The 26,748-nt window shown below is 51.3% G+C and overlaps 1 protein-coding gene across 3 annotated transcripts; it reads left to right on the top strand.

Moving 5' to 3' along the window:
- The first annotated feature begins 106 nt into the window (after positions 1–106).
- On the top strand, positions 107–26,748 carry amotl2a (angiomotin like 2a). 3 transcript variants are annotated; one of them, XM_031822316.1, is made up of 11 exons: positions 108–424; positions 1,974–2,765; positions 2,933–3,119; positions 15,245–15,389; positions 15,956–16,039; positions 19,014–19,288; positions 19,589–19,890; positions 20,026–20,208; positions 20,305–20,360; positions 23,358–23,597; positions 24,709–25,114. In XM_031822316.1, the coding sequence occupies exons 2-11, from the start codon at positions 2,047–2,049 to the stop codon at positions 24,789–24,791; spliced, it is 2,274 nt and encodes a 757-aa protein (XP_031678176.1). In that variant the 5' UTR covers positions 108–424; positions 1,974–2,046; the 3' UTR covers positions 24,792–25,114. The 3 variants fall into 3 exon arrangements, with proteins under 3 accessions (XP_031678177.1, XP_031678176.1, XP_031678175.1); XM_031822315.1 differs by having other exon boundaries at positions 111–424; positions 20,026–20,360; positions 24,709–26,748; XM_031822317.1 differs by lacking the exon at positions 23,358–23,597 and having other exon boundaries at positions 107–424; positions 20,026–20,360.

The raw sequence follows: 26,748 nt of genomic DNA, 5'->3' as shown, positions 1-26,748 counted from the left end.
TGCTCCGCTCTGACTGCTCCGCTCCGTTTTGCTCTGCAGTTTCCGATTCTACTTGCCCTGCCCCCTTTTCCCCCTGTGCACTTTGCGCTTTGCTCTGCGGTTCTGCTTTTCATCCCTGGGGGACTTGGAGTTCTCTCATTCCAATCATTCCAGTCTCAGCGAACAATCGGCCCTCAGTTATTTAATAGCAGCGCGATCTCTCGCACGGCTCAGTCTGTTGTGAGATCTTCTCAGACGCACACCGTAGCAGCGCGCGCTCTCTCTCTCTCTCTCTCTCTCTCTCTCTCTCTCTCTCAGAGCAACAAATACTCTACATAATCTGCAGTTCCACTACATTTTATTAGGATTATTTGTTTTCCGTCAGCAAGAAACATAAACAATATACGCCGTGAACAACTTGCTTCCGTGGTGAGAATGTAAATTGGTAAGAGTTTAATTTAGCTGTTTTTTTTTGGGAATGAGTTGCTTTTACGCATGGTGGATAGGTCTTTCAAAGTAGTATTATAGGCGAAAATTCGGGTTTGTTCCTTTTAACTTGATGTGTTATAATAATGTTATAATAATTGTCTTTTAATTCCTCATTACATATATTTTATACTTTTCTTTAAAATGTCGGGAAGTCGGCTTTGGTCTGTGATCAAGTCTGAGAGTTCATCTGCACTTTATTGACAGTGAGTTTAAACAGTTTAATTGGGCTATTTGTTTTATTTCCCTAGTTGAGACTGGAACGTTATCAGATGTGTGAAAGTCTACCCAGGCTATGTGTGTTGACCATAGAGTTTATAGTATTTCGGCCCAAGTATACAGTAAGCCTGTGTTATCCACACTGTTTACATTGTAGAGTAAACATACATTTTGTCTTTCAACAAAGCCTCAATAAATGTGTGGCCTACATTTGATCTCTGTCATACTTCTGTATGTGCAAATAATTTGTAACCCCCCCCCCCCCCCAAAAAAAAAAAACAACAACAACAACAACAACAGGACAAATCAGGCAATTTAATGGAATCTGAAAGGAAACTGTGTAGCTGGCAGCAGGAAATGGCTCAATATAATGATATCAAATAACTAAAATATTTTCTTTCAAAATAATACCTAGTAATATGGCTTGAAAAGCTAATATAGGCCTATGCTATAGTTTACAGTGTTTGGTATGTTTGCATTTACATGCTGAAGTAAATTCTACTTAATTATAATAGACTACCCTGAACTGAATGCAGAGTATCATGTACTAGAGTTCTAGCTCATACTTCAAAAAAGAACAGCAAAAGCCCAGAGGAGAATGTTGCTTGTATTTGTGCACTAACTTGGTGTTACTATGGGAATAGGGGTGGCAGGTAGTCTAGTGGTTAGAGAGTCGGACCAGTAACCGGAAGGTTGCAAGATTGAATCCCCAAGCTGACAAGGTAAAAAAAAAAAAGATGTCGTTCTGCTCCTGAACAAGGCAGTTAACCCACTGTCCCTAGACCAGTTAACCCACTGTCCCTAGGCCAGTTAACCCACTGTCCCTAGGCCAGTTAACCCACTGTCCCTAGGCCAGTTAACCCACTGTCCCTAGGCCAGTTAACCCACTGTCCCTAGGCCAGTTAACCCACTGTCCCTAGACCAGTTAGCCCACTGTCCCTAGGCCAGTTAACCCACTGTCCCTAGACCAGTTAGCCCACTGTCCCTAGGCCAGTTAACCCACTGTCCCTAGGCCAGTTAACCCACTGTCCCTAGGCCAGTTAACCCACTGTCCCTAGACCAGTTAGCCCACTGTCCCTAGGCCAGTTAACCCACTGTCCCTAGGCCAGTTAACCCACTGTTCCCCCGGGTAGGCCGTCATTGTAAATAATAATTTGTTCTTAACTGACTTGCCTAGTTAAATAACAAGTCTTAATTATAACAACATTATAAGGCTTTATGTTAAATGCTACCAAATGTATTAGCTAGTTACTTGATTGAGCTAATTCTCTTATTGCTCTTCTATAAAGATCTGTGGTTTATTACGAATCCAAAACATCCAACTCTTCAACACGTCCATTCACGTATCTCTGATTGACTGAGATGAGAACTGCTGAGGAGTCTTCTGGCACGGTCCTGCACCGTCTAATCCAGGAGCACCTCCGTTACGGGAACCCCACAGACACCCGTACCCTCCTGGCCATCCAGCAGCAGGCCCTGCGTGGAGGCAGCAACAGCAGCGGAGGAGGCGGTACCGGATCACCCCGCTCCTCTCTGGAGAGCCTGACCCAGGAAGAGTCCCAGTTCATCCACATGTCCACCAGACAGGACCCCCAGGGCCAGGAGTACCAGGGGGACTACAAACACTGTGAGAGGGACTCCGTGTGTCACCTCTACCAGCTCCACAGACATGGAGAGGAGCTGCCCACCTATGAGGAGGCCAAGGCTCACTCTCAGTACCTGGCCTCGGTAGGGGCCCAGCAGGGTCAGCCTCAGCTGGGACCTGAGATGATGGATCACCAGGGAGATGGCCAGTGGGACCTGAAACGGAAGCACGCCCGGAGCCTCAGTGAGCGTCTCATGCAACTCTCCCTGGAGAGATCAAGCAGAGACATTCAGCCTCTCAGCTCCTCTCACAGTTACCCTCAACTGTCTAATGGCCACTCTGGGCCTGTTGAACACCAGGGGCCAGAGCTTCAGAGGGGACCTCCCCCAGACTACCCCTTCCTGGTCAGGCCTCCTGGATACATGCTCAGCCACTCACAGGAGACACACGGACACTACTATCAGGAACCACCTCCCGCATTCCAATCACAGCACAGGTAAATATGACACACATATACCAATTATGGGTGCCAGACCAGCATTGACACCTTGTTTTCTATATGGGATGAATATAGCTTTATATCCCAGTGCCCCTATGGGTTTTACAACCAAGATGTTGTGAACGATACCGTTTGATACTCACGAGTCCCTCTCCTCTCCCCAGGTACGTACCTTCCCAGCCCCAGGCCGAGATGGTTCGACACAGTGTCCACTATGGTCCAGAGGTCTACATGAGCCACAGCAACCCCAGTACTCACAACAACACTGCCCAAATGGACCTGTTGAGGGAGAACGAGAGACTAAGGAAAGAGTTGGAGGTGTACAGCGAGAAGGCCGCCAGACTTCAGAAGGTGAGGGACTCCTTGGTTACGGTGCCTTTTGGATGCATCGTTGAGGTCCTATATCTCATATATATATATTTTTATTTTGTATTTAACCTTTATTAATTTATTTTTATTTAACCTTTATTTAACTAGGCAAGTCAGTTAAGAACAAATTATTATTTACAATGACGGCCTAACCAGGGAACAGTGGGTTAACTGCCTTGTTCAGGAGCAGAACAACATATTTACCTTGTCAGCTCGGGGATTCGATCTAGCAAGCTTTCGGTTTCGGGTTACTGGCCCAACACTGTAACCACTAGGCTACCTGCCGCCCCATTTAAAGTATACAGTCATTCTAATTCACATTTGACATGTACATTTTAGTCATGAGGAGGAGGGGTGAGGAGCGGGTGAGGGGTAGGTACTGTGGGATTATTTAAGATACTTATTGAAGAGGTCGGGGTTCAGATGTTTTAGGAAGATGGGCAGGGACTCTGCTGTCCTAGCTTCAGAGGTAAGCTGGTTCCACCATTGGGGTGTCAGGACAGAGAACAGTTTGGACTGGGCTGAGAGGGAGCTGCCCTCCCGTAGGGGTGCCAGGACAGAGTAGAGCTTGGACTGGGCTGAGAGGGAGCTGCCCTCCCGTAGGGGTGACAGGACAGAGAAGAGCTTGGACTGGGCTGAGAGGGAGCTGCCCTCCTGTAGGGGTGGGAGGGCAGAGAGACCAGATGTGGCAGAACGGAGTGCTCGGGTTGGGGTGTAGGGTTTGATCATAGCCTGAAGGTAGGGAGGGGCAGTTCCTCTTGTTGCTCCGTAGGCAAGTACCATGGTCTTGTAGTGGATGCGAGCTTCGACTGGAAGCCAGTGGAGTGTGTGGAGAAGGGGGGTGGCATTGGAGAACTTGGGAAGGTTGAAAACCAGGAGGGCTGCAGCGTTCTGGATAAGTTGCAGGGGTTTGATGGTACAAGCGGGTAGCCCAGCCAACAGCGAGTTGCAGTAGTCCAGACAGGAGATGACAAATGCCTGGATTAGGACCTGCGCCTCTTCCTGAGTGAGGTAGGGTCGTACTCTACGAATGTTGTAGTGCATGATCCTACAGGAGCTAGTCACTGCTTTGATGTTTGCAGAGAACGACAAGGTGTTGTCCAGAGTCACGCCAAGGTTCTTTGCACTCTAGGAGGGGGGACACTGTGGAGTTGTCAACTGTGATGGAGAGGTCTGAGCGGGCAGGCCTTCCCCAGGAGAAAGAGCAGCTCTGTCTTGTCAAGGTTGAGCTTGAGGTAGTGGGCCAACATCCAAGCTTTTAGATACCTGCCAGACACGCAAAGATGCATGTCGCCACCTGGGTGTTAGAAGAGGGGAAGGACAAAAGGAGTGGCAGCAATAGTAGTGATGATATTTCAGAGCTGAGTGCCTTCGTGTATAGAGAGAATTGGAGAGGGCCAAGAACCGAGCCCTGGGGGACACCAGTAGTGAGAGTACGTGGTGCAGACACAGATCTTCTCCATGTCACCTGGTAGGAGCGACCTGCCAACTAGGATGCAGTCCAAGAGTGTGCAGAGCCTGAGACGCCCGGTCAGCCTATCTGCTTGTAATACAGTTTAGTGACAGTAATAGTTATGAGTAAACTATAATTTGATTATATAAGCATTAATATGTTTATTTCTAAGCCCCTGTTGGCACGCAAAGGCTGTAGAGGTAGGTAGAGAAGTATAAAGTGTGTGTGTGTTTGTTTGCCATTGCTGCATATCAGATTTGAGATTTGCCCTCTAGCTGTGCACAGTGGATGGATCAGAGGGACATTCATTTCTAGTGACAGACAGACACATATTTACGGGTTATTTTAGTGACAGACAGACACATATTTACGGGATATTTTAGTGACAGACAGACACATGTATACAGGTTATTTCCACATCTTAAAGTATTGTACATTGAGACACTTCAGTCAATCCATTCATCCACAAACCTCTACCTTCCACCCACAAACCTCTACCTTCCCCACACAAACCTCTACCTTCCCCACACAAACCTCTACCTTCCCCACAAACCTCTACCTTCCCCACAAACCTCTACCTTCCCCCACACCCCTCTACCTTCCCCACAAACCTCTACCTTCCCCACACAAACCTCTACCTTCCCCACACAAACCTCTACCTTCCCCACACAAACCTCCACCTTCCCCACAAACCTCTACCTTCCCCACACAAACCTCTACCTTCCCCACACCCCTCTACCTTCCCCACAAACCTCTACCTTCCCCACAAACCTCTACCTTCCCCACACAAACCTCTACCTTCCCCACAAACCTCTACCTTCCCCACAAACCTCTACCTTCCCCCACACCCCTCTACCTTCCCCACAAACCTCTACCTTCCACACACAAACCTCTACCTTCCCCACACAAACCTCTACCTTCCCCACAAACCTCTACCTTCCCCACAACCCTCTACCTTCCCCACACAAACCTCTATCTTCCCCACAAACCTCTACCTTCCCCACAAACCTCTACCTTCCCCACAAACCTCTACCTTCCCCCACACCCCTCTACCTTCCCCACAAACCTCTACCTTCCCCACACAAACCTCTACCTTCCCCACACAAACCTCTACCTTCCCCACAAACCTCTACCATCCCCACAAACCTCTACCTTCCCCACACAAACCTCTACCTTCCCCACACAAACCTCTACCTTCCCCACAAACCTCTACCTTCCCCACAAACCTCTACCTTCCCCACACAAACCTCTACCTTCCCCACACCCCTCTACCTTCCCCACAAACCTCTACCTTCCCCTCACCCCTCTACCTTCCCCACAAACCTCTACCTTCCCCACACCCTCTACCTTCCCCACACCCCTCTGCCTTCCCCACACTCCTCTACCTTCCCCACACCCCTCTACCTTCCCCCACACCCCTCTACCTTCCCCCACACCCCTCTACATTCCCCCACGCCCCTCTACCTTCCCCCACACCCCTCTACCTTCCCCACACCCCTCTACCTTCCCCACACCCCTCTACCTTCCCCACAAACCTCTACCTTCCCCACAAACCTCTACCTTCCCCACACCCCTCTACCTTCCCCACACCCCTCTACCTTCCCCACACCCCTCTACCTTCCCCACAAACCTCTACCTTCCCCACACCCCTCTACCTTCCCCACACCCCTCTGCCTACCCCACACCCCTCTACCTTCCCCACACCCCTCTACCTTCCCCCCACACCCCTCTACCTTCCCCCACACCCCTCTACCTTCCCCCACACCCCTCTACCTTCCCCCACACCCCTCTACCTTCCCCCACACCCCTCTACCTTCCCCACACCCCCCACACCCCTCTACCTTCCCCACACCCCTCTACCTTCCCCACAAACCTCTACCTTCCCCCACAAACCTCTACCTTCCCCACACAAACCTCTACCTTCCCCACACAAACCTCTACCTTCCCCACACAAACCTCTACCTTCCCCACAAACCTCTACCTTCCCCACAAACCTCTACCTTCCCCCACACCCCTCTACCTTCCCCACAAACCTCTACCTTCCCCACACAAACCTCTACCTTCCCCACACAAACCTCTACCTTCCCCACAAACCTCTTCCTTCCCCACAAACCTCTACCTTCCTCACACAAACCTCTACCTTCCCCACACCCCTCTACCTTCCCCACAAACCTCTACCTTCCCCCACACCCCTCTACCTTCCCCACAAACCTCTACCTTCCCCACACAAACCTCTACCTTCCCCACACAAACCTCTATCTTCCCCACAAACCTCTACCTTCCCCACAAACCTCTACCTTCCCCACAAACCTCTACCTTCCCCCACACCCCTCTACCTTCCCCACAAACCTCTACCTTCCCCACACAAACCTCTACCTTCCCCACACAAACCTCTACCTTCCCCACAAACCTCTACCTTCCCCACAAACCTCTACCTTCCCCCACACCCCTCTACCTTCCCCACAAACCTCTACCTTCCCCACACAAACCTCTACCTTCCCCACACAAACCTCTATCTTCCCCACAAACCTCTACCTTCCCCACAAACCTCTACCTTCCCCACAAACCTCTACCTTCCCCCACACCCCTCTACCTTCCCCACAAACCTCTACCTTCCCCCCACACCCCTCTACCTTCCCCACAAACCTCTACCTTCCCCACACAAACCTCTACCTTCCCCACACAAACCTCTACCTTCCCCACAAACCTCTACCATCCCCACAAACCTCTACCTTCCCCACACAAACCTCTACCTTCCCCACACAAACCTCTACCTTCCCCACAAACCTCTACCTTCCCCACAAACCTCTACCTTCCCCACACAAACCTCTACCTTCCCCACACCCCTCTACCTTCCCCACAAACCTCTACCTTCCCCTCACCCCTCTACCTTCCCCACAAACCTCTACCTTCCCCACACCCCTCTACCTTCCCCACACCCCTCTGCCTTCCCCACACTCCTCTACCTTCCCCACACCCCTCTACCTTCCCCCACACCCCTCTACCTTCCCCCACACCCCTCTACATTCCCCCACGCCCCTCTACCTTCCCCCACACCCCTCTACCTTCCCCACACCCCTCTACCTTCCCCACACCCCTCTACCTTCCCCACAAACCTCTACCTTCCCCACAAACCTCTACCTTCCCCACACCCCTCTACCTTCCCCACACCCCTCTACCTTCCCCACACCCCTCTACCTTCCCCACAAACCTCTACCTTCCCCACACCCCTCTACCTTCCCCACACCCCTCTGCCTACCCCACACCCCTCTACCTTCCCCACACCCCTCTACCTTCCCCCACACCCCTCTACCTTCCCCCACACCCCTCTACCTTCCCCCCACACCCCTCTACCTTCCCCCACACCCCTCTACCTTCCCCCACACCCCTCTACCTTCCCCACACCCCCCACACCCCTCTACCTTCCCCACACCCCTCTACCTTCCCCCACAAACCTCTACCTTCCCCCACAAACCTCTACCTTCCCCACACAAACCTCTACCTTCCCCACACAAACCTCTACCTTCCCCACACAAACCTCTACCTTCCCCACAAACCTCTACCTTCCCCACAAACCTCTACCTTCCCCCACACCCCTCTACCTTCCCCACAAACCTCTACCTTCCCCACACAAACCTCTACCTTCCCCACACAAACCTCTACCTTCCCCACAAACCTCTTCCTTCCCCACAAACCTCTACCTTCCTCACACAAACCTCTACCTTCCCCACACCCCTCTACCTTCCCCACAAACCTCTACCTTCCCCCACACCCCTCTACCTTCCCCACAAACCTCTACCTTCCCCACACAAACCTCTACCTTCCCCACACAAACCTCTATCTTCCCCACAAACCTCTACCTTCCCCACAAACCTCTACCTTCCCCACAAACCTCTACCTTCCCCCACACCCCTCTACCTTCCCCACAAACCTCTACCTTCCCCACACAAACCTCTACCTTCCCCACACAAACCTCTACCTTCCCCACAAACCTCTAACCTTCCCCACAAACCTCTACCTTCCCCCACACCCCTCTACCTTCCCCACAAACCTCTACCTTCCCCACACAAACCTCTACCTTCCCCACACAAACCTCTATCTTCCCCACAAACCTCTACCTTCCCCACAAACCTCTACCTTCCCACAAACCTCTACCTTCCCCCACACCCCTCTACCTTCCCCACAAACCTCTACCTTCCCCACACAAACCTCTACCTTCCCCACACAAACCTCTACCTTCCCCACAAACCTCTACCTTCCCCACAAACCTCTACCTTCCCCACACAAACCTCTACCTTCCCCACACAAACCTCTACCTTCCCCACAAACCTCTACCTTCCCCACAAACCTCTACATTCCCCACACAAACCTCTACCTTCCCCACACCCCTCTACCTTCCCCACACCCCTCTACCTTCCCCACAAACCTCTACCTTCCCCACAAACCTCTACCTTCCCCACACAAACCTCTACCTTCCCCACACAAACCTCTACCTTCCCCACAAACCTCTACCTTCCCCACAAACCTCTACCTTCCCCACACAAACCTCTACCTTCCCCACACCCCTCTACCTTCCCCACACCCCTCTACCTTCCCCACAAACCTCTACCTTCCCCACACCCCTCTACCTTCCCCACAAACCTCTACCTTCCACACACCCCTCTACCTTCCCCACACCCCTCTGCCTTCCCCACACCCCTCTACCTTCCCCACACCCCTCTACCTTCCCCACACCCCTCTACCTTCCCCCACACCCCTCTACCTTCCCCCACACCCCTCTACCTTCCCCCACACCCCTCTACCTTCCCCCACACCCCTCTACCTTCCCCACACCCCCCACACCCCTCTACCTTCCCCACACCCCTCTACCTTCCCCACAAACCTCTACCTTCCCCCACAAACCTCTACCTTCCCCACACAAACCTCTACCTTCCCCACACAAACCTCTACCTTCCCCACACAAACCTCTACCTTCCCCACAAACCTCTACCTTCCCCACAAACCTCTACCTTCCCCCACACCCCTCTACCTTCCCCACAAACCTCTACCTTCCCCACACAAACCTCTACCTTCCCCACACAAACCTCTACCTTCCCCACAAACCTCTTCCTTCCCCACAAACCTCTACCTTCCTCACACAAACCTCTACCTTCCCCACACCCCTCTACCTTCCCCACAAACCTCTACCTTCCCCCACACCCCTCTACCTTCCCCACAAACCTCTACCTTCCCCACACAAACCTCTACCTTCCCCACACAAACCTCTATCTTCCCCACAAACCTCTACCTTCCCCACAAACCTCTACCTTCCCCACAAACCTCTACCTTCCCCCACACCCCTCTACCTTCCCCACAAACCTCTACCTTCCCCACACAAACCTCTACCTTCCCCACACAAACCTCTACCTTCCCCACAAACCTCTACCTTCCCCACAAACCTCTACCTTCCCCCACACCCCTCTACCTTCCCCACAAACCTCTACCTTCCCCACACAAACCTCTACCTTCCCCACACAAACCTCTATCTTCCCCACAAACCTCTACCTTCCCCACAAACCTCTACCTTCCCCACAAACCTCTACCTTCCCCCACACCCCTCTACCTTCCCCACAAACCTCTACCTTCCCCACACAAACCTCTACCTTCCCCACACAAACCTCTACCTTCCCCACAAACCTCTACCTTCCCCACAAACCTCTACCTTCCCCACACAAACCTCTACCTTCCCCACACAAACCTCTACCTTCCCCACAAACCTCTACCTTCCCCACAAACCTCTACCTTCCCCACACAAACCTCTACCTTCCCCACACCCCTCTACCTTCCCCACACCCCTCTACCTTCCCCACAAACCTCTACCTTCCCCACAAACCTCTACCTTCCCCACACAAACCTCTACCTTCCCCACACAAACCTCTACCTTCCCCACAAACCTCTACCTTCCCCACAAACCTCTACCTTCCCCACACAAACCTCTACCTTCCCCACACCCCTCTACCTTCCCCACACCCCTCTACCTTCCCCACAAACCTCTACCTTCCCCACACCCCTCTACCTTCCCCACAAACCTCTACCTTCCACACACCCCTCTACCTTCCCCACACCCCTCTGCCTTCCCCACACCCCTCTACCTTCCCCACACCCCTCTACCTTCCCCCACACCCCTCTGTCACGAACCGGCTCAAAGCCCGTAACAAAGGGAGACAACGTGGAGATAAGGAGTAACAAAATATATATTTATTAACTAAAGCAACTAAGGAAAATATACAATGGTGTGTGTAATCAGTAATCAGTAGTGTAAGTGAATGTTTTGCATGCATGAATGTGATAATGCAGGGTGTTGAAAGGTGCCAAAGCAAACAAACAAAAGGCCACCAAGAACCACAACACAATCTACAAAGGTGTCTGCATGGAGAGAGTCTCTTCCATGAATGTGGAAGAGGTCTATTTATCCTGGGAGACACATGGCCCAGGTGTTTCCCATGAAGCTGACGACCCTCCCAACTCCACCCACCGGCATCCTAATAAGGAAACAAGAACAGACAGAATACGGCAGACAGAGTGGGAGGGTCGTCACATTCCCCCCCATAAAACCGGGGACCAACAAGGACCCCGGAACATCATACCAGCCTCTGCGTCCCAAATTGACACAGCCTCTGCGTCCCAAATTGACACAGCCTCTGCGTCCCAAATTGACACAGCCTCTGCGTCCCAAATTGACACAGCCTCTGCGTCCCAAATTGACACAGCCTCTGCGTCCCAAATTGACACAGCCTCTGCGTCCCAAATTGACACAGCCTCTGCGTCCCAAATTGACACAGCCTCTGCGTCCCAAATTGACACAGCCTCTGCGTCCCAAATTGACACAGCCTCTGCGTCCCAAATTGACACAGCCTCTGCGTCCCAAATTGACACAGCCTCTGCGTCCCAAATTGACACAGCCTCTGCGTCCCAAATTGACACAGCCTCTGCGTCCCAAATTGACACAGCCTCTGCGTCCCAAATTGACACAGCCTCTGCGTCCCAAATTGACACAGCCTCTGCGTCCCAAATTGACACAGCCTCTGCGTCCCAAATTGACGAGGGGTTATGTGTTCACACCTCCACCAACCAACCTCCTCCCCAGACCTCAGCAACCTTTGTGCATAGGAAGCAATATTTAAGAGGAAAGAAGAACACGACCAGGAGGGAACAGACATTATGAGGGGTTATGTGTTCACACCTCCACCTGCACCAACCAACCTCCTCCCCAGACCTCAGCAACCTTTGTGCATAGGAAGCAATATTTAAGAGGAAAGAAGAACACGACCAGGAGGGAACAGACATTATGAGGGGTTATGTGTTCACACCTCCACCTGCACCAACCAACCTCCTCCCCAGACCTCAGCAACCTTTGTGCATAGGAAGCAATATTTAAGAGGAAAGAAGAACACGACCAGGAGGGAACAAACATTATGAGGGGTTATGTGTTCACACCTCCACCTGCACCAACCAACCTCCTCCCCAGACCTCAGCAACCTTTGTGCATAGGAAGCAATATTTAAGAGGGAAGAACACAAGACCAGGAGGGAACAGACAGGAAAGATAGAACATGACAACCCGAAACAATGGTCAGTCACGTAAACATTCAGAAACATGGCACAAAAGACCAACAGCTACAAACTCCAACGAAAAGAACATCAGGGTCCTTCTTAATTTTTACAACTCCCAACGATTCATAGTCACTTCCAACGATTCATAGTCACTGCCAACGAAACAGAATTTCACTAATTTCAATCATTTAACCTTGTAGTGTTCAGCGATCTTCAACAGCTGTTCTTTAGTACATAATTCTAACAGGTCCTCTGATGGAAAGCGAATGAACTTGTATACATGAGACACCATAGTCATAAGTAAATAATCTTGCTCAACCCCTCTGCTGAGCACATCAGACCACAACCAGAGAAATGACAATCACCCTGAGCACCACAGAAGAGAGATGAGATACGGAGCTTCCCCAAAACCTACAATAACTCAACCCTAGTCTTCGTGCAGATTTGCGGTGGGTATTTACGCACTGTAGCCCGCTGGCAAGGAAATAGAACTCCCCAGCATGCTGGCAAATTCCACCAAGCCACGGATGTGCCCCCGAGACAACTGCTCAGTCCACAGACACCACACAAAAATAACAAACATTTAACCATGCCCAACATGTCCAAAATTTAAACACGTCGCTAAGCCTATCAGGGGAAAAAGGCTATAGCTCCGGGTAGCAAGTTCCACTACCCTACACAAATCTCCTGAGGTACACAGCCGATTTACTCACCTCCTCAGACTGACTTCCCAACAGAAAGTAGAACAAGAGTTTCCAGGCTAGGCAGGGCCTGGAAACTAACCATTCTCTCTCCAACGCAGCACACAAACCAAACAACAAAGGCAACCAATACTGGGCCTATCAAACTCAATATGCAAACCAAACACATACCTCCACGGTCTCCCAAACCAATAGTTCAAAGATCCCGGATGAGCTCCCACTTGTCACGAACCGGCTCAAAGCCCGTAACAAAGGGAGACAACGTGGAGATAAGGAGTAACAAAATATATATTTATTAACTAAAGCAACTAAGGAAAATATACAATGGTGTGTGTAATCAGTAATCAGTAGTGTAAGTGAATGTTTTGCATGCATGAATGTGATAATGCAGGGTGTTGAAAGGTGCCAAAGCAAACAAACAAAAGGCCACCAAGAACCACAACACAATCTACAAAGGTGTCTGCATGGAGAGAGTCTCTTCCATGAATGTGGAAGAGGTCTATTTATCCTGGGAGACACATGGCCCAGGTGTTTCCCATGAAGCTGACGACCCTCCCAACTCCACCCACCGGCATCCTAATAAGGAAACAAGAACAGACAGAATACGGCAGACAGAGTGGGAGGGTCGTCACACCTCTACCTTCCCCCACACCCCTCTACCTTCCCCCACACCCCTCTACCTTCTCCCACACCCCTCTACCTTCCCCACACCCCTCTACCTTCCCCACACCCCTCTACCTTCCCCACAAACCTCTACCTTCCCCACACCCCTCTACCTTCCCCACAAACCTCTACCTTCCCCACACCCCTCTACCTTCCCCACAAACCTCTACCTTCCCCACACCCCTCTACCTTCCCCACACCCCTCTACCTTCCCCACACCCCTCTACCTTCCCCACACCCCTCTACCTTCCCCCACACCCCTCATTACATGGAACATTAACATTGCTTGGAGTTTCATGTCCTGCTTGTACTATCTGTTAGCCTGTGAGTTTTAAAACACATTCAGTTGAAATCACTACTAGTGTTCCTCTTTCAGAGACTGAAATGTCCTTTATATCTCTGGATCCTCCTCCCCCTGTTCTTCCTCCAACTGCTCTTCTTCCTCCCCCTCCTTCTCCTCCTTCCCCTCCACCTTACCTGCCCCTGCTCCTCCCCATTCCCCTGCTCCTCCACCTCCTGCTCCTCCACCTCCTGCTCCTCCACCTCCTGCTCCTCCACCTCCTACTCCTCTACCTCATGCTTCCCCTCCACCTGCTCCTGGTCCTCCTCCCCCTGTTCCTCCTTCCCCTCCTCCTCCTTCTCCACCTCCTGCTCCTCCACCTCCTACTCCTCTACCTCATGCTTCCCCTCCACCTGCTCCTGGTCCTCCTCCCCCTGTTCCTCCTTCCCTCCTCCTCCTCCTCCACCTCCTGCTCCTCCACCTCCTACTCCTCTACCTCATGCTTCCCCTCCACCTGCTCCTGGTCCTCCTCCCCCTGTTCCTCCTTCCCCTCCTCCTCCTCCTCCACCTCCTACTCCTCTACCTCATGCTTCCCCTCCACCTCCTCCTGCTCCTCCTCCCCCAGTCCTCTTTCCCCTCCTCCTCCACCTCCTCCTGGTCCTCCTCCCCCTGTTCCTCCTTCCCCTCCTCCTCCACCTCCTCCTGCCCCTCCTCCCCCTGTTCCTACTTCCCCTGCTCCTCCACCTCCTACTCCTCCACCTCCTGCTCCTCCACCTCCTGCTCCTCCACCTCCTACTCCTCCACCTCCTGCTCCTCCACCTCCTGCTCCTCCACCTCCTGCTCCTCTACCTCATGCTTCCCCTCCACCTGCTCCTGGTCCTCCTCCCCCTGTTCCTCTTTCCCCTCCTCCTCCTCCCCCTCCTTCTCCTCCTTCCCCTCCACCTTACCTGCCCCTGCTCCTCCCCCCCCTGCTCCTCCACCTCCTGCTCCTCTACCTCATGCTTCCCCTCCACCTGCTCCTGGTCCTCCTCCCCCTGTTCCTCTTTCCCCTCCTCCTCCACCTCCTCCTGCTCCTCCTCCACATGTCTCATTCATTCAGTATCCCAGTCTTGTGAGACCATTGATTCCTTGATTGTAAATCACCCCTCAAATTGTTGAGTTAATTGTCACTTCTCCACCGTCTGACTTTTCACCAGTGTTTTATTGTCGCTTTTCCAATGTCGACTTTTGTGTCTCCACCTCTGAGGACTGCCCCCCCTACCCCCCCCTGAGCTGAGGACTGCCCCCCCTACCCCCCTCTGAGTTGAGGACTGCCCCCCCCCCCCCCCCCTCAAAGTGTGACCACTGGTGAGGATGAGCTGTGTTTGAAGCCAGAGACCCTCAGACTGACAGTGTCCTCTTCTCGTGTTTCCTTCCAGCTGGAAGTAGAGATCCAGAGGATATCTGAGGCCTACGAGACCCTGATGAAGGGCTCAGCCAAGAGAGAGACCCTGGAGAAAACCATGAGGAACAAACTGGAGTCAGAGATCAAGAGACTGCACGACTTCAACAGAGACCTCAGAGGTAAGGCTACCAGCAGCTAGATGCTAATGCTAACGCAGCTAGTAATTGCGCAAATAATCAATGTTTTTTGATGTAGTTACATAAATAAAGCTAAAGGAAAGGAAAGCTAAAGGTGTGCTAAATCAGAGTCACACAGAGTGTTTCTTTCTTAACAAAATCTCCTTTGAAACAAAAGCATACACACCTCACACACGTGGTTATGAAGACGCCTGCACCATGTCAGATATAGAGTTGAAATGTTTAACATTTTTGAGTTTTACATCCCAATGTTACACTTTATACACATCACAGAAGACTGAAATATCACAAAATCGTTTGACATAGAAACATCGTATTTTCGGGCAGATTTTATTTTATTTTTATTTTATTTCATTCATGATAAAATTATTTTAAAAACATTAATAACTTTCCATCCATGAGGCCACAATGAGGGCAATTTGGTCATTTGACTGCAGGAAAGCTAGTAACCCGCAGCAAGACTCTTTAGGGGTTTAAGTGTGGCTCTTCCTTCCAACAAGTACTTATAGATCCTAATCGAGCTCCCTCCCTCTCTCTTCCACCTGTAGATCGTCTGGACAACGCTACCAAACAGCAGGATGTTGAATCGGCAGACAGGAAACAGCAGGTCTTCACCAAACTCCTGGAACAAAGTAAGTAGAGATCAGATGCCAACATGTTAAGACGAAAGAGGAAGCAGGAGTTACATACTCTTTATGATCGCGGAGGCAGTGGTTAGAGTGTAGAGGCGGCAGCGTAGCCTAGTGGTTAGAGTGTAGAGGAGGCAGGGTAGCCTAGTGGTTAGAGTGTAGAGGCGGCAGGGTAGCCTAGTGGTTAGAGTGTAGAGGCGGCAGCATAGCCTAGTGGTTAGAGAGTAGAGGCGGCAGCATAGCCTAGTGGTTAGAGTGTAGAGGCGGCAGGGTAGCCTAGTGGTTAGAGTGTAGAGGAGGCAGGGTAGCCTAGTGGTTAGAGTGTAGAGGCGGCAGCATAGCCTAGTGGTTAGAGTGTAGAGGAGGCAGGGTAGCCTAGTGGTTAGAGTGTAGAGGAGGCAGCGTAGCCTAGTGGTTAGAGTGTAGAGGTGGCAGCGTAGCCTAGTGGTTAGAGTGTAGAGGCGGCAGGGTAGCCTAGTGGTTAGAGTGTAGAGGAGGCAGCATAGCCTAGTGGTTAGAGTGTAGAGGCGGCAGCGTAGCCTAGTGGTTAGAGTGTAGAGGAGGCAGCGTAGCCTAGTGGTTAGAGTGTAGAGGTGGCAGCGTAGCCTAGTGGTTAGAGTGTAGAGGCGGCAGGGTAGCCTAGTGGTTAGAGTGTAGAGGAGGCAGGGTAGCCTAGTGGTTAGAGTGTAGAGGCGGCAGCATAGCCTAGTGCTTAGAGTGTAGAGGAGGCAGGGTAGCCTAGTGGTTAGAGTGTAGAGGCGGCAGCGTAGCCTAGTGGTTAGAGTGTAGAGGAGGCAGCGTAGCCTAGTGGTTAGAGTGTAGAGGCGGCAGCGTAGCCTAGTGGTTAGAGTGTAGAGGAGGCAGCGTAGCCTAGTGGTTAGAGTGTAGAGGTGGCAGCGTAGCCTAGTGGTTAGAGTGTAGAGGTGGTAGGTAGCCAAGTGGTTAGAGTGTAGAGGAGGCAGCGTAGCCTAGTGGTTAGAGTGTAGAGGCGGCAGGGTAGCCTAGTGGTTAGAGTGTAGAGGAGGCTGGTTAGCCTAGTGGTTAGAGTGTAGAGGAGGCAGCGTAGCCTAGTGGTTAGAGTGTAGAGGCGGCAGCGTAGCCTAGTGGTTAGAGCATTTGGACTAGTAACCGAAATGGTTGCGAGATCGAATCCCCGAGCTGACAAGGTTTTTTTTTAAATTATGTCGTTCTTCCCCTGAACAAGGCAGTTAAACCACTGTTCCTAGGCCATCAATGTAAAATAAGAATTTGTTCTTAACTGACTAGTTAAATAAAGGTAAAATAATCAAATGAGTAAGATTTTCTGTGGAGAGAGAGCAGGGCACTGAGCAAGAGTGAGTGTTTTCAGATCTGTTCGCAAGGGTTGTTTTTACTAATCACAGAGCTTTGTGAAAGACTGGCACTCTGGGGCAGGCACGTAGTTCTCCTAGACTGTGTCTGATATTGATGTGGTCTGTTGTCTGATATTGATGTGGTCTGTTGTCTGATATTGATGTGGTCTGTTGTCTGATATTGATGTGGTCAGTTGTCTGATATTGCTGCCGTGTTAATGTGGTCTGAGGTCAGAGGGCAGGCTAGCGGGGTTTTCCCTGCTCTCAGGTCCTGCCTCCCTCCCCATCCTGCTAACAGAGGTCGGCTTTGGCACTTGAACACCAGCCATTATTCACATCCTTCCACAGTAAATGTGGCTTAGATTCCTGGAATTTTTTCTGGCATGTCAGGCTGTTCCGTTCACTGGGAATGCCTCCCTCCCCACTCTGCTGCACATGACTGCATAGCTGTTGAGCTGCCGAGCGCCCTCCCCTTCCTCATGGGCAACTAATGCAGGGTTTCCATATTCCTCACTCACAACACACTGACCCCCTTGAGGGCTTGGTCGGTAGGGATGTCCTTGTCTCATCGCGCACCACCAGCGACTCCTGTGGCGGGCCGGGCGCAGATATGTCTCCATCTTTGGGCATTTCTTTACCTCAGTATGTGACGTCAGGTTTACTCTCAACACTATCATCATCTGGCCTGGCAATAATTGTTGTGGTAAAGCTTTGACCTTTTACCCCCTTTTTCTCCCCAATTTCGTGGTCTCCAATTGTTGTAGTAGCTACTATCTTGTCTCATCGCTACAACTCCCGTACGGGCTCGGGAGAGACGAAGGTTGAATGTCATGCGTCCTCCGATACACAACCCAACCAGCCGCACTGCTTCTTAACACAGCGCGCATCCAACCCGGAAGCCAGCCGCACCAATGTGTCGGAGGCTACACCGTGCACCTGGCAACCTTGGTTAGCGCGCACTGCGCCCGGCCCGCCACAGGAGTCGCTGGTGGTGCGCGATGAGACAAGGACATCCCTACCGACCAAGCCCTCCCTAACCCGGACGACGCTAGGCCAATTGTGCGTCGCCCCACGGACCTCCCGGTCGCGGCCGGTTACGACAGAGCCTGGGCGCGAACCCAGGGACTCTGATGGCACAGCTGGCGCTGCAGTACAGCGCCCTTAACCACTGCGTCACCCGGGAGGCCGGATTTAGTGAACTTGGTATTGTATTGGGGGAATGAAGTTTAAATCAGCTTCAAGTGGTCCTTTGTCAGCAGTTATGGAACAGAATAACGTTCAGGTTGAACAGTCACACTACCCTGTCTGTTGGCCCTCCAGGAGCAATGATTAATTAGCCTTTGTGGAATGCTGTTATTTTGACTGTGAAAATGTCAGTTGGTGGGCCGAAAAGGTGTTTATCTAAAAATTGATGGCCGTGTTTAGTAATTTGTAAGAAATATATTGATTTTTCATTGTAAGATCAATTACTTGGCTGCAGGCAAATGACATTACACTTTGGTTGGCATCTGATAAAAATTAAGCTTTTTCCAGTCTGAATGTGTTGCACTAATGTGTGTATCTCTCTCTCTCTCTCTCTCTCTCTCTCTCTCTCTCTCTCTCTCTCTCTCTCTCTCTCTCTCTCTCTCTCTCTCTCTCTCTCTCAGATGAGGAACAGCAGCGGGAGGTGCAGCGTCTGCGTGGCTCCGGGGACGAGTGGCTTCGGCGCCGGGAGGTGCTGGAACAGGCCCTGGGGTCGGCACAGGCCCATAACCTGGCCCTGGAGGAGGAGCTTAGGAGGAAGAGGGCGTACGTAGAGAAGGTAAAGCGGCTGCAGAGTTCCCTGGGCCAGCTACAGGCAGCCTGTGAGAAGAGAGAGGCCCTGGAACTGAGGCTGAGGACCAGGCTGGAGCAGGAGCTGAAGAGCCTCCGATCAGCACAGGTGAGCAGGAAAGGAGACACATGGTGCGGGCTGTTCAATGTCGGTCCTGGAGGGCCTCTCCTCCTCTCCTTCTAATCAGGGACTTACTCAGACCTGGGACACCAGCTGGGTGCAATTCACTAGTAGGTAGAAACAAAAACCGGAAGTGTTTTGGCCCTCAAGGACCAGAATTGAACAGCACTGGTATATAAAATGAAACCTTCTGATCTACCTTGACATGTAAAATTTGACAACCGCTAAGTCTGTACACATAGTCTTACAAAACAAACCAAAAATTAAAAAATCCTTCCACGGTGTCAGTCCCACAGCACGGCTAGCGGTCCTGGCTCCCTGCCCTCAGATCTGAGCTCCATGGTGTCTGTACAGCAGCAGCAGCTGGCTGAGAGAGAAGAGAGGATCCTGGCTCTGGAGGCTGACATCACACACTGGGAACAGAAGTACCTGGAGGAGAGCACCATGAGGCAGTTCGCTATGGACGCAGCCGCCACCACTGCAGCTCAGAGAGACAGCAGCGTCATCAAACACTCGCCTCGTCACTCACCCAACAACAGCTTCAACGACCACCTGCCATTCAGCCACAGACACCAGGAGATGGAGAACAGGTACAATTTCTGCTTTTAACTTCCTGCTCACTGAAGGCTACACAGTAACGTCAGTTGGTCTGACCTAGGTTCAGATAGAGATCAACATAGTGATCTGACTGACTTCATATGCAATCGTTGTGTGTGTGTGTGTAGAGTCCGAGCGCTGCACTCCCAGCTCCTGGAGAAGGATGCAGTGATCCGGGTGTTACAGCAACGAACTGGACGGGAGCAGAACAGGCTAGAGCAGCAGGCAGCAGGCACCGAGCAACATTACCTCCGTCCAGCCAGGTCCGTCCCCTCCATCAGCACCGAGCAGCAGGACCTCCGTCCAGCCAGGTCCATCCCCTCCATCGGCACCGAGCAGCAGGACCTCCGTCCAGCCAGGTCCGTCCCCTCCATCAGCACCGAGCAGCAGGACCTCCGTCCAGCCAGGTCCGTCCTCTCCATCAACACTGATGGCCCAGTGGAGCAACCCATCCAGGGGAAAGGTGAGCTCTAGGGCCCAAGGTCACAAGTCAAACACTAAGTCCCCTCACCTGGTTGTCTAGGTCTCAGTAAGGAACTCCCCTCACCTGGTTGTCTAGGTCTCAGTAAGGAACTCACCTCACCTGGTTGTCTAGGTCTCAGTAAGGAACTCCCCTCACCTGGTTGTCTAGGTCTCAGTAAGGAACTCCCCTCACCTGGTTGTCTAGGTCTCAGTAAGGAACTCCCCTCACCTGGTTGTCTAGGTCTCAGTAAGGAACTCCCCTCACCTGGTTGTCTAGGTCTCAGTAAGGAACTCCCCTCACCTGGTTGTCTAGGTCTCAGTAAGGAACTCCCCTCACCTGGTTGTCTAGGTCTCAGTAAGGAACTCCCCTCACCTGGTTGTCTAGGTCTCAGTAAGGAACTCCCCTCACCTGGTTGTCTAGGTCTCAGTAAGGAACTCCCCTCACCTGGTTGTCTAGGTCTCAGTAAGGAACTCCCCTCACCTGGTTGTCTAGGTCTCAGTAAGGAACTCCCCTCACCTGGTTGTCTGGGTCTCAGTAAGGAACTCCCCTCACCTGGTTGTCTAGGTCTCAGTAAGGAACTCCCCTCACCTGGTCATCTAGGTCTCAGTAAGGAACTCTCCTCACCTGGTTGTCTAGGTCTCAGTAAGGAACTCCCCTCACCTGGTTGTCTAGGTCTCAGTAAGGAACTCCCCTCACCTGGTCGTCTTAGTAAGGAACTCCCCTCACCTGGTTGTCTTAGTAAGGAACTCCCCTCACCTGGTTGTCTAGGTCTCAGTTAGGAACACCCCTCACCTGGTTGTCTAGGTCTCAGTAAGGAACTCCCCTCACCTGGTCATCTAGGTCTCAGTAAGGAACTCCACTCACCTGGTCGTCTAGGTCTCAGTAAGGAACTCCCCTCACCTGGTTGTCTAGGTCTCAGTAAGGAACTCACCTGGTTGTCTAGGTCTCAGTAAGGAACTCCCCTCACCTGGTTGTCTAGGTCTCAGTAAGGAACTCACCTGGTTGTCTAGGTCTCAGTAAGGAACTCCCCTCACCTGGTTGTCTCAGTAAGGAACTCCACTCACCTGGTTGTCTAGGTCTCAGTAAGGAACTCCCCTTACCTGGTCGTCTAGGTCTCAGTAAGGAACTCACCTGGTTGTCTAGGTCTCAGTAAGGAACTCTCCTCACCTGGTCGTCTGGGTCTCAGTAAGGAACTCTCCTCACCTGGTCGTCTAGGTCTCAGTAAGGAACTCCCCTCACCTGGTCATCTAGGTCTCAGTAAGGAACTCCACTCACCTGGTCGTCTAGGTCTCAGTAAGGAACACCCCTCACCTGGTTGTCTAGGTCTCAGTAAGGAACTCACCTGGTTGTCTAGGTCTCAGTAAGGAACTCCCCTCACCTGGTTGTCTAGGTCTCAGTAAGGAACTCACCTGGTTGTCTAGGTCTCAGTAAGGAACTCCCCTCACCTGGTTGTCTCAGTAAGGAACTCCACTCACCTGGTTGTCTAGGTCTCAGTAAGGAACTCCCCTTACCTGGTCGTCTAGGTCTCAGTAAGGAACTCCCCTCACCTGGTCGTCTAGGTCTCAGTAAGGAACTCCCCTCACCTGGTTGTCTAGGTCTCAGTAAAGAACTCCCCTCACCTGGTTGTCTAGGTCTCAGTAAGGAACTCTCCTCACCTGGTTGTCTAGGTCTCAGTAAGGAACTCTGCTCACCTGGTTGTCTAGGTCTCAGTAAGGAACTCCCCTCACCTGGTTGTCTCAGTAAGGAACTCCCCTCACCTGGTTGTCTCAGTAAGGAACTCCCCTCACCTGGTCGTCTAGGTCTTAATTAAAATAGAAAAACCAAAACCCCACAGACACCCGGCCCTCCGTGGAATGAGTTTGACATCCTCCATCTACACTGATTGAAGTGGATTCAACAAGTGACATCAGTAAGGGATCATATCTTTCACCCGGATTCACCTGGTCAGTCGATGTCATGGGAAAAAGCAGGTGTTCCTAATGTTTTGTTTACTCAGTGTAGCTCCTCCCTGAAGAATCTGTAGAATTATGACATCGCCTGTCTTCTTCTGGGCGGACGGGGCGGACGGGGGGTCACAGGTCATAACGCCTGGAGGAATGTCAGATCTTAAACAGCCCATGTCATTATCTCAAGAGACAACTGGCGGCTGTTAAGTGCTTAGTGCGTAGTGTCGCCAGACAGAATGTTAAACTTCCTAAAATAACTACTGTTGGGGAGAAATCCCGGTGAGGGACCTTCCTCGAGTAGATGATGACATTTTTTTTTTGTAATAAAAATGCATGTACTGTATGTCGTTTCCCCTCTCCGGGATAGCCGCTCTAGGATAGATGTGGCAGGGAAGCTGACAGAGTAGATGTTTGAGCGTGCGTGATTGGTTGATCTGGTAATTAACCATCTTCCTCTTGTTGTCTGTGCTCAGACAATTAACCATCTTCCTCTTGTTGTCTGCGATCCGGCAATTAACCATCTTCCTCTTGTTGTCTGTGATCAGACAATTAACCATCTTCCTCTTGTTGTCTGTGCTCAGACAATTAACCATCTTCCTCTCATTGTCTGTGATCAGACAATTAACCATCTTCCTCTCGTTGTCTGTGCTCAGACAATTAACCATCTTCCTCTTGTTGTCTGTGCTCAGACAATTAACCATCTTCCTCTCGTTGTCTGTGCTCAGACAATTAACCATCTTCCTCTTGTTGTCTGTGCTCAGACAATTAACCATCTTCCTCTTGTTGTCTGTGCTCAGACAATTAACCATCTTCCTCTCGTTGTCTGTGCTCAGACAATTAACCATCTTCCTCTTGTTGTCTTTGACCAGACAATTAACCATCTTCCTCTTGTTGTCTGTGATCAGACAATTAACCATCTTCCTCTCATTGTCTGTGATCAGACAATTAACCATCTTCCTCTTGTTGTCTGTGCTCAGACAATTAACCATCTTCCTCTTGTTGTCTGTGCTCAGACAATTAACCATATTCCTCTTGTTGTCTGTGCTTGTAGGAAAGAGCCTCTCTGATGACCAGACGGCTGCTGCAATGTCTCCTCTCTCCCTGCCCCCGCACCAACACCCCTGCGCCCCGTTGGCCCTGCCCGCCCTGTTGCTCCTGTCCAAGCCCCAGAGCAGGGACTGCAGCACCCAGTGTGACCGTGATGTCCTAGCCCAGGAGACGCATCTTACAGTGGATCCCACCAGCATGCTAGCACCCTCTGAGACTTCCTCGACCTCAACACCTGCCTCCGGTGTGTAGCCTACTGTTTCCTATTCCTGAAATGTTTGTTGAGTGTGTAGAAACAGTTCCTGGGACCCAGAATGAGCTCGGACACCTAGTCACCTATGAGCTCGGACACCTAGTCACCTATGAGCTCGGACACCTAGTCACCTATGAGTTCGGACACCTAGTCACCTATGAGCTCGGACACCTAGTCACCTATGAGCTCGGACACCTAGTCACCTATGAGCTCGGACACCTAGTCACAAATGAGCTCGGACACCTAGTCACCTATGAGCTCGGACACCTAGTCACCTATGAGCTCAGTCACCTATGAGCTTGGCCACCTATTCACCCATGAGCTCGGACACCTAGTCACCCATGAGCTTGGACACCTAGTCACCCATGAGCTCAGACACCTAGTCACCCATGAGCTCGGACACCTATTCACCCATGAGCTCGGACACCTAGTCACCCATGAGCTCGGACACCTAGTCACCCATGAGCTCGGACACCTAGTCACCCATGAGCTCGGACACCTAGTCACCTATGAGCTCGGACACCTAGTCACCTATGAGCTCGGACACTTAGTCACCTATGAGCTCGGAGACCTAGTCACCTATGAGCTCGGACACCTAGTCACCTATGAGCTCGGACACCTAGTCACCTATGAGCTCGGACACCTAGTCACCTATGAGCTCGGACACCTAGTCACCTATGAGCTCGGACACCTAGTCACCCATGAGCTCGGACACCTAGTCACCTATGAGCTCGGACACCTAGTCACCTATGAGCTCGGACACCTAGTCACCCATGAGCTCGGACACCTAGTCACCCATGAGCTCGGGCACCTAGTCACCCATGAGCTCGGACACCTAGTCACCCATGAGCTCGGACACCTAGTCACCCATGAGCTCGGACACCTAGTCACCTATGAGCTCGGACACCTAGTCACCTATGAGCTCGGACACCTAGTCACCCATGAGCTCGGACATTACGGCTTGATTGTCTTTGTCAAACATTACGGCTTGATTGTCTTTGTCAAACATCACAGCTTGATTGTGGCCCACTGACCCTCTATCTATGTTGTACTGCTTAATCCAGTGTCTAAAACATGGTTATTTATTTCCTTTACACCTCAGAGCACTTCCTGGCACCACTCAACACACACCAGAGCTCCAGAAGTTCAGACTCAGCAGCAGAAGTGGTGGAAATCCTAATTTAAGAAACGCCGAACTGTGGGATCCGCTGTGGGATGAATGGTGACAACACGGTAGACGACCGAGAGATCCTCATGTCCTGTATGTCCCTCCCAACGAGGAGAAGACAACTTGTCTCTCTGTCTGTCTCTGGTCAGACTGACCTCCAGATGGACACTTCCTTTGGAGAAGGACATACAGTTTGGAGACAGTGTGGAGAATGTTTGGAGACATGGACATGTTCTCCCTACCTATGTACCTACCTAACTACCTACCTAACTACCTACCTAACTACCTACCTACCTAAATACCTACCTATGTACCTACCTACGTACCTACCTACCTAACTACCTACCTAGCTACCTACCTACCTACCTACATAACTATCTACCTAAGTACCTACATACCTAACTATCTACCTACGTACCTACATACCTAACTATCTACCTACGTACCTACGTACGTACGTACCTGCCTACCTACCTACCTACCTACCTACGTACCTACCTACCTACCTACCTACCTATCTATCTATCTATCTATCTATCTATCTACCTACCTACCTACCTACCTACCTACCTACCTACCTACCTACCTACCTACCTACCTACCTACCTACCTACCTACCTACCTACCTACCTACCTATCTATCTACCTACCTACCTACCTAACTACCTATCTACCTACCTACCTACCTATCTACCTACCTACCTACCTATCTACCTACCTACCTAACTATCTACCTACCTAACTACCTACCTACCTAACTATCTACCTACCTACCTACCTACCTACCTTCCTACCTACCTACCTACCTACCTACCTACCTACCTACCTACCTATCTACCTACCTACCTACCTACCTTCCTACCTTCCTTCCTACCTACGAGGGAAGAATCCAGAAGTGGATCCAGAAGTGTTTAGCAGACAGAGCCGAGTGGAGAGCTGCTCTTCCCTGGACCGTTTCTCCCTTTTCCACCTAGAAAAGTGAAGAGGAACTTTAGTTGTCTGTGTTCTCTAGTGGACCTGCTAGTGGACCTGCCAGGTGTTCTCTAGTGTACCTGCTAGTGGACCTGCCAGGTGTTCTCTAGTGGACCTGCTAGTGGACCTGCCAGGTGTTCTCTAGTGGACCTGCTAGTGGACCTGCCAGGTGTTCTCTAGTGGACCTGCTAGTGGACCTGCCAGGTGTTCTCTAGTGGACCTGCCAGGTGTTCTCTAGTGGACCTGCTAGTGGACCTGCTAGTGGACCTGCCAGGTGTTCTCTAGTGAACCTGCTAGTGGACCTGCCAGGTGTTCTCTAGTGGACCTGCCAGGTGTTCTCTAGTGGACTTGCTAGTGGACTTGCTAGGTTTAACTAGGGGACCTGCCAGGTGTAACTAGTGGACATGCCAGGTGTCACTAGTGGACCTGCCAGGTATGACTAGTGGACCTGCCAGGTGTGACTAGTGGACCTGCCAGGTAAAACTAGTGGACCTGCTAGTGGACCTGCAAGGTATAACTAGAGGACCTGACAGGTGTTACTAGTGGACCTGCCATGTATACTAGTGGACCTGCCAGGTGTTCTCTAGTCGACCTGCCAGGTGTTGCTAGTGGACCTGCCAGGTATTACTAGTGGACCTGCCAGGTGTAACTAATGGACCTGCCAGTTGTTCTCTAGTGGACCTGCCAGGTGTAACTAGTGGACCTGCTAGTGGACCTGTCAGGTGTTCTCTAGTGGACCTGCCAGGTGTTCTCTAGTGGACCTGCCAGGTGTTCTCTAGTGGACCTGCCAGGTGTTACTAGTGGACCTGAACGGTGTTCTGTAGTGGACCTGCCAGGTGTACCTAGTGGACCTGCCAGGTGTGACTATGACAGTCTCCAATCTAAAAGCCTCCAAGGTGCACGGACAGGATTCTGCATCGCTGCACAAGCCTGTATGTCATTCGTGTTATGTTTTAATTTAATGTATTTATATTCTTATTAAATTGTGAACATATATCATTG

This window comes from Oncorhynchus kisutch, linkage group LG4 (genome assembly GCF_002021735.2).
Source record: "Oncorhynchus kisutch isolate 150728-3 linkage group LG4, Okis_V2, whole genome shotgun sequence".
Lineage (NCBI taxonomy): Eukaryota > Metazoa > Chordata > Actinopteri > Salmoniformes > Salmonidae > Oncorhynchus > Oncorhynchus kisutch.
This window is presented reverse-complemented; position numbering and strand designations above follow the sequence as displayed.

Bases quoted from the DNA above. Each gene is read 5' to 3' on its own strand.
- amotl2a (XM_031822315.1), top strand. From the start codon at position 2,047: ATGAGAACTGCTGAGGAGTCTTCTGGCACGGTCCTGCACCGTCTAATC. The intron at 2,766-2,932 runs GTAAATATGACA...TCCTCTCCCCAG, and splicing joins GCATTCCAATCACAGCACAG to GTACGTACCTTCCCAGCCCC. The intron at 16,040-19,013 runs GTAAGTAGAGAT...TCTCTCTCTCAG, and splicing joins CACCAAACTCCTGGAACAAA to ATGAGGAACAGCAGCGGGAG.